General features: G+C 44.9%; 1 protein-coding gene across 1 annotated transcript; it reads left to right on the top strand.

The window, feature by feature from the left end:
* Positions 1-1,401: 1,401 nt before the first annotated feature.
* Positions 1,402-2,991, top strand: LOC143878782 (uncharacterized). The gene has a single exon (XM_077381013.1). It carries the CDS (start codon positions 1,402-1,404, stop codon positions 2,989-2,991), a length of 1,590 nt encoding a protein of 529 aa, XP_077237128.1.
* The last annotated feature ends 5,677 nt before the right edge of the window (positions 2,992-8,668 follow it).

Raw genomic sequence — 8,668 nt, 5'->3', positions numbered from 1 at the left:
AGAGACCTTACTGAAGTTGAAATCTGAATTAGACCAAACTTTCTTGCATCTCCAACATTCCACCCTTCTTCTGAAGTTTCGAAAAAAACATTTGCTGCATCTCCAATCTCCGACACCGTCTCCTTGTCTTTCCTATTTGGTTATATGTAGGAGAAATTCATGCCTAACCTTAAAGTGGCAATACCAAACCCTATACAGAATATCAACCAATACAGTCCACAGTCAATCTAGCATAAATATGTAACCTCTGAAGACTAAGACACAAGGACTCAAACGACATTTAGAAACTCAACGGCTCCTTATATTTCACTAATCAATACACTTCATCTAACATGTAAAATAAAAATTTGACCAATAAATCACTAGGGAGACCAGAGAGTGGAACAGAACAAATCCCCATATGCCATGCTAGTTTTGCCATTTTAAAGAAGAAAAATCTAACAAAGGAGGAACATTGATTATTAAGGTGTGAAGGGGCTATTTGTTGGGTTTCACTCTAGGACCCCAAATCTGTTTCTATATCATTATTCTTTAAAAAAAAATGAAAGGAATATGAAAAACAACAGAGTTCACCTATCAGTTAAAATAAAAATTGACCAATAAATCAAGACAGTGAAACTGAGATTGTGGAATAAAATAAAAGCCATGAACATATATTTGTTTGGAGTTATATCATGATCCCATACAATTAGAATATATTGAACGGATAAAGCGTTCATGTTGATAAAAAAAAAAAAAAAGAAGAAAGAAAGAAAAAAAAACAAATGTGGAAAAATTCTTCAGCAACAGTATCTGTAAATATAGTTGTTAGAAGGTGTATTGCATAGCCTAAGGGCATAGTGGTCTTTGTATGTTCTCTTTATATATAAATACTAGAGTAAGGGGGAGCATACCCTAACTTCTTCCTTTTCTCTCTAAACTCTTCTCCTCTCAACATGGTATCAGAGCCCTAGGGGTTTTTGTGCCCTAGGGACCATTGGAGGAGCTCTCCTTCTCCTTCTTCTCTCCTCCCTCCCTCCATCACGCTCCTTTTTTTTTTTTTTTTTCTCCTTCTTCTCGCCCACCCTTCCCACACGCCCCTGCTCCTGCTCCTCCTCCCTCCCTCGCTCTCTCTCTCTCTTCCACCCCAATCTCCCACCCTAAGTTCTACCCCTCTTTCTCTCTATGGTCTAAATTTCTTCCGCCCCTCTTTTCTTCTTCGCTCCGCGACTCCGACGTTTCATCTTCTCCATTTATGCCCTAGAGGCCCTATTATGTCTTTTTTTTTCTCCTCTCCTTCGTCGGAGTCGCGCCACATTCTCTCACCACACATAGTGGTCTCTTTATGCCCTCGAGGCCTTCTCATTTCTCTTGTCCCTTACTTTGACGTCGTGTGTGGTCTATTTTGACTTCGTTCCTTCTATGGATCCTCCTATTGTAGACAATCCCTCTCTCGGGCAAACCTCTTCTTCTTCTACCCCTATTTCCCATTCATCGGGTGATGCCTCCTTCCTCCCGATGACCACGGTCAAGCTTGATGGTTCCAATTACATGAATTGGAAAGTGGCGGTGGAAGTTTATCTCATTGCCAAAAGGAAGGTCTACACCATACGTCGTGACCCTCCTGCGGCTTTGGATCCCACTTATGAGCAGTGGGAAACGGATGATGCTCATATCCGTAGTTTACTCTGGCAGAGTATGATCCCACAGATTTCAGGGACTATGATGCAGCTTCCGACTGCAAAGAGGATTTGGGATCATACTGCGGTTATGTTTTCAGGCGTTGGTAACCTCTCCCGTATTAGTGCCACATATTCTGCGTGGATGCATCTTCGGCGTGGTGACACCCCTCTTTCTACATATTATGGTCAGTTCGTCTCTCACTGTCAGCAGCTTGACATTTTTCTGCCCTTGACGACAGACTTAGCCGTCGCCGCTCGGCAGCGGGATCAGCTTCGCGTTGTTCAGTTTCTCGAGACCTTGGGCCCTGAGTTTATGTTTTTTCGCCAGCAGATTTATGGTTCTGGCACTATGCCTTCCCTCGAGGAGGTCTATCAGCGGGCACAACAGTGTCTAGGTGGAGCCTCTCTTACTCATGCTGTTTTTGATGGTCATGCTACCGCGGCATATGCAGTAGGAGATCGTCCTGCCCGTGGTGGTGGGATGTTTGGCAGAGGCCGTGGCCGTGACTCTAGTCGTGGCGGACGTACCATGGGTACGGATTTATCTAGTGGGAGGGGATATGGTGGCCGACCTCGTCCATATTGTACACATTGCCGGCGCGAGGGCCACCGTGATGAGACCTGTTATGTGCTACATCCTGAGCGTCGTCCCCCGCCGCCATCTCAGTTCGGGCGATCAGCGCACCTTTCTACTCTGGACGACTCTGATCCTCGAGCATCTTCCTCCGGCTTCAGCCCAGCTGTACCGTCTTTCACTCAGGCCGACTATGATGAGCTCCAGCGCCTACGCTTGGCCGCCCATCCTCCCAGTGCTGGCTTTGCACAGCCAGGTAGCACTCCTGCCTCTCTTCTCAGTAGCTCGAGCTCTTGGATCATTGATTCGGGAGCCTCGAACCATGTGACAGGTAGTCTATCATCACTCAGGTCTTTTCACCCTCTTTCCTCTCAGTCTATGACCCTCGCTGATGGCCGTACTACTCCCATTTCTGGTACAGGGAGTACCTCTCCCTACCCTGGTCTTACTCTCTCCTCTGTGCTTTGTGTTCCCCAGTCTCCCTTTAACTTACTTTCAGTCAGTCAGCTCACTAAATATCTTAACTGCTATGTCTCATTTTATCCATCTTATTGCTTATTACAGGATCTTGCGACTGGGAGGACGATTGGTAAAGGACGTGAGGTAGCTGGGTTGTATCGTCTGGATGAAGGTCCCCCCCGTACCATTTTACACAGTTCTGTCGACGCCTACCAGTGGCACTGCCGCCTTGGTCATCCATGCATTGAGCGCTTACGGCGCACCTCTATAGTTTCTGTTCCTATTCAGTCTTTTTAGTGCGAGGCCTGTGAACTTGGAAAACACCACCGTGTGTCTTTTCCCTCTAGGCTTGTTAGTCGGGCCTCGCACCCTTTTGCTTTAGTGCACTCTGATGTATGGGGTCCCCTGAGAACTCCTTCTATTTTTGGATATAGATATTTTGTTGTTTTCATTGATGACTATTCTCGCATGACTTGGCTGTATTTGCTTCACGATCGTTCTGAGGTTTTCTCTGCTTTTCGTACTTTTCATTCTGAGGTTACAAATCAGTTTGATTGTACCCTCAAATGCTTGCGCACAGATAATGCTAGAGAATATTTCTCCACTACCTATGGGTTTCAGGATTTTCTTTCCAGTCGGGGTATTCTCCACCAGTCTTCCTGTGCTCACACCTCTCAGCAGAATGGTGTGGCTGAAAGGAAGATGCGCTCTTTACTTGATGGGGCTCGCTCTCTTCTTATTCAGATGCGAGTTCCCAAGAGCTATTGGGGTGATGCTGTTCTTACTGCATGCCACCTTGCCAACCGGCTTCCATCTTCGGTTCTTGGTGGCTCTTCCCCCTGTGATGTGTTATACCCTGGTCATGACCCCCTTCCTATCACCCCTAGGGTCTTTGGGTGTGTGTGTTTTGTTCACCACCTTGGTCCTGGCTTTGATAAGCTGGACCCTCGGGCTGAACGATGCATCTTTCTTGGGTACTCCCGTACCCAGAAAGGTTATCACTGTTACAGTCCTCGCCTGCGTCGGTCCTTTGTGTCTGCTGATGTCACATTCTTCGAGCCTGAGTCCTACTTTGTATCTTCTCATGAGACTCCTTCCACAGGTCCTGACTCGGACCTTCCTCTTCCCCTCCCCACCCTTCAGGCTCCTCTCCTCTCCCCTCCTGTATTAGTTCCTGAGACTATTCCTGTTTGTGATCCCTCCTCTTCACTACAGGCTCCTGAGGCTACTGAGGCTCCTCCTCCCGCTCCTCCGCAGACATATCCTCGTCGGCCGAGATCTACAGCTCATCCTCGTCGACCGAGATCTACAGCTCATCCTCCTCCGCCTGCGCCATCGTCCTTGCAGCCGGAGATCACACCCCCCACATCTCAGGTACCTATCTCTCCTACTCCTACTTCAGATTCTCCCATTGCTTCTCGTACTCGTTCTCACAGTACTGCTCACCCGATTTCCTCTGTTATTTCATATGATTCTCTCACCCCGATGTTTCGGAGTTTTGTTTCCTCTTTGTCCTCTGTTTCTTTGCCACAGTCTTTACCAGCTGCACTTGATCATTTGGGATGGCGTGCGGCCATGGATCTTGAGATGGAGGCCCTCCAGGCCAATAAGACATGGGAGTTAGTTCCTCTTCCTCCTGGGGCTCGACCAGTTGGTTGTCGCTGGGTTTATGCCGTCAAACACTTACTTGACGGTACTATTGAGCGCCTTAAGGCGCGGTTGGTGGCAAAAGGCTATACTCAGACCTTTGGTGTTGATTATTTAGAGACTTTTTCGCCGGTCGCTAAGATTCCGTCTGTTCGTGTTCTTCTATCTCTTGCAGTTACACATGACTGGCCTCTGCATCAGTTAGATGTCAAAAATGCCTTTTTACATGGTGAGCTTACTGAGGAGGTGTATATGGAGCAACCTCCTGGGTATGTTGCTCAGGGGGCGATGTCCTCCTCAGTATGTCGGTTGCGGAAGTCTATATACGGTCTCAAATAGTCTCCTAGAGCCTGGTTTGGACGATTTAGTGATGCTATCATGCACTATGGCATGAAGCAATGTGCAGTTGATCACTCCGTCTTCAGTTCTCATTCCACTACTGGTTGTGTGCTATTGATAGTATATGTCGATGACATCATCATTACAGGCAGTGATTCAGAGGGGATACGCAGGTTGAAAACCTTCTTGCAGAACGAGTTTTCAACCAAAGATTTGGGTCGTCTCAGATACTTTCTAGGCATTGAGGTTGCATATTCTACTAGAGGTCTCTCCTTCTCACAGAGGAAATATGTACTAGATCTTCTTGAGGAGACAGGTCACATTGGAGTGAAACCTGCGTCTGTTCCCATGGACCCAAATGGGAAACTTCTTCCAGAAGAAGGAGATTTATTAGATGACCCTGGCAGATATAGGAGGCTGGTGGGTAAGCTCATATACCTTACAGTCACTCGTCCAGATATATCATTTGCTGTTGGCTCAGTCAGTCAACATATGAGCTCACCCCGTACTTCTCACTGGGCAGCAGTGATTCAGATTCTTCGCTACTTGAAAGAAGCACCAGGGAAATGACTCATATTCAAGAAGCTTGGTCATACCCGAGTAGAAGGCTTCTGTGATGCGGACTGGGCAGGATCTCCAGCAGATAGGAGATCTACCACTGGATATTGCACCTTTGTTGGTGGCAATCTAGTTTCGTGGAAAAGTAAGAAGAAGGACTTAGTCTCCAAGTCGAGTGCCGAATCAGAGTATCGTGCTATGTCTCATACCAGCGGGGAGCTTATTTGGTTACGTTCTCTCTTTTCAGAGATTGGTTTCTCTTCATCTGCTCCAGCTCAGCTGTATTGTGACAATCAAGCTGCAATTCATATAGCTACCAATCCAGTCTTTCATGAGAGAACCAAGCATATAGAGGTTGATTGCCACTTCATTCGCCAAAGGATACAAAGAGGCGAGATTCATGTTTCTTTCACGAGATCTGCTGATCAGTTAGCAGATGTGTTTACAAAGCCCTTAAGCTATACAAAATTGAGTGACATATGTAACAAGCTTGGAATGTACAATATATACATTCAAGCTTGAGGGGGAGTGTTAGAAGGTGTATTGCATAGCCTAGGGGCGTAGTGGTCTTTGTATGTTCTCTTTATATATAAATACTAGAGTAAGGAGGAGCATACCCTAACTTCTTCCTTTTCTCTCTAAACTCTTCTCCTCTCAACAATAGTAACAAAATAGAAATCACAAGCCCAAAGTAAAATAAATAAGAATAAAAAAAATGAAGAACTATGGATCTAATCAAATAGAAAAAGGAAGACTCACAACTACTGCTAGAAATTACCGATCAAAGGGGAAAAGTTGTGAGGACAAGGAAAGGCAAAGACGAAAATCCCTACTGCAAAACAGAGATATTTTAAGAAGAAAAAATATAAGTACAAATCTAAGGAAAAAACACGGACGAAACACTTGTTTGGTTGCATAAAAAACATGGCTTACGGGTTTTGCTTGCCATTTGGTGCCACATCATCAAAACCCTAGAAAAAACATCCCGGGGCCTGTTTGGTTGCAAAAAAAGTGGAAAAAACTTGGGCTTTCGCTGGGATTTAAAACGCTGTGCGACGTTTGGTCGATTTTTTTTTTGCTTTTTCGCATTTTGACTGCTGGGGATGTCGGGAGCTGGTCGGCTTACGTGGCTTTCGAAAGAGAGCCCAATGGCAAACCATGAAATCGACGAAATTTTGGTGGAATCTTTGGGGAATGACAAAAGGGCGTCATTTCCAAGCAAAATTCACATTGACAGGCAACCAAACAACAGAATTTAATATGCCAACTTATCTGACTTCCATTCCACCCAACGCCTCTTTGACTTCTTCAAAACTTCCGCCCCAACGGACTACCAACATCCAAACAGAGTCGATGTTTGCATTTATGGTGATGTGTCACCCTTGTTTCTCTCTATGATATCACCCAAGTAAGTTCTCGGCAAATCCAATGCTTCTCTCCTCCCGTAGACTATTTATTCCTACATTTTGAGTTGTGTCCCATTAACTTTTAGAGCCCATTCAATAGACGCACTTGCCGTGAAAAACAGTAGGAAAATTCTTTCATTTTCCATCAAAATCCGTTGACCACATGTTTAGTTACCATCCAAACACCAACATAGGTTCTCATCAGATTTTCTATAAATTCGACATGGCTTTCAACCCATTTCGATCTTCCGAGAGTGGAAAATGGGGGGAATCCATTCTCCTATCTTCGTCGGGCAGTCCAGTTCACCTGCTTTCTCCCGGGTTCTCTCCTTTTTCTAACAACTAGATGCTTTTTTTCCTTTTTTTTTTAATTTTATGTTCTTTTATTTTCTCCTCATCGCATCATTTCTTTGGATTTTCCCGATCGAGGAACACAAATGTATGGGGCCTAACAGACAACGTGCTTGAATCTTACTAAAGATCACCCCCAAGATTTCACACCCTCTAGCCAATGTCGTTTTTAGGGCTGCAACTCAGGTTAGTTTTTGGGAATTCGGGTTGAGATCTTACTTTAAATTGGGTTGGTTTTGGGCTGATTCCAATTCATTTTTTACCAAAAGCTCAACCCACCCAAGTTGCACCCCTAGTCGTTTTCTACTACCCCTTTTTTTCCTTGATTATTTTGTTTTCTCATTCTCAATTCATCTCTCCATGGGCCAACGAATGTTATCAAAGCAGGTATAGAGATGCCTTGGAAGGAGTCGTGTGGCTCATGCTCCGGCCCCATTGTGTAAATATTGTCCGGGTTTTTCCACCCACCCCGGTTTCTTTGGGGGCGTATTACATTTTATAAAATAAGGGCGGTCCAGTGCACGAGGCTCCCGCCATTGCGGGGTCTGGGGAGGGTTTAGATGTATGCGCTACCCCTGCACTGCAGAGAGGCCTATTACATTTTATACTTGATATTATTTTCTTATACATATTTATCATTAAGAAATAGAGGATAAGGTTCAATCGATCAGAGTGCGCAATGGAAGTACAAGCACGGCGGATAGGAAGAATCTATATTGAGAGGAACACCATTTCATTTGTCAAAATCCCGCTCTAAGACCTAGACTGCTCTCTCTCTCTCTCTCTCTCTCTCTCTCTCTCTCTCTCTCTCAAAATGCAGCCAAAGAAAATGACATGGCTTACGATAGAATAAATGGTTATCGTGCACGTTCAGGGTGCACAATAGCTCTAGATCTTCGAACGTGATTTTTGAAAATCAAAATTGCCAGCTAGGATGAAGTGGAGAAGTTTGTCTGGCATGGCGGACACGTATCATGACTTGGTGGGGACCGACACTTTTGCTGGATCCGATACAAGTTAGGCTATCGGGTAATGTATCGGGGAATGTGGATGCGTAGCATATAATGGATATGTAAGCTAATCCTACTGTATGTCGGGAGCGGTACCGTTGCAGCCTGGTCGGGGACAACTTATCCCTTGTCTAGCACTTTTTTGAATAATAAATGTCAAATTAAAAACAAAGAAAAAAGAAGAAGTAAAGTATGTAAAGTATGAGGACAAGATTCTTTCATTGGTACCAGCAAAGGATGCTGGACCCCAAGGGGGTGATTGTGAGATCCCACATTCCACAAGGGGCAGGCCATGCGGGTTGGGTCGGGCAAGTTAGTACTGTTGAAGAACAAAACTGGGGTAGGTGCTGGACAGTATTTACACAGTGGTAGCCAATGCCATTGCTTCCTTTCGATGTTCAATGGGTTTGGCACTGCAATTTCCTAAATCAAGTAAGAAGAGCTGATCTTGGCAAGAAAAATTGCCTGTCTTTCCCAAATTGAGCCCACATGTCGGCAATTCCTAGTCTTCACAGATCAAGATGGGAGTGATATGTGAGCATTTTCAAATCTTGTGGTAAGCAGCAACTTTTCATTTTTGTTCAAATAATTTACATCCATCATTTGAAATAATATCAGATATGCCTAAAACAATCATATTTTCGGCTACATTTATGCATGCAT

Source organism: Tasmannia lanceolata, unplaced genomic scaffold, assembly GCF_043159265.1.
Source record: "Tasmannia lanceolata isolate RefF3 unplaced genomic scaffold, GAP_Taslan_0.1 ptg000006l, whole genome shotgun sequence".
NCBI lineage: Eukaryota > Viridiplantae > Streptophyta > Magnoliopsida > Canellales > Winteraceae > Tasmannia > Tasmannia lanceolata.
Note: the sequence above shows the minus strand (reverse complement) of the source record. Positions and strands in the feature narration are given on the sequence as shown.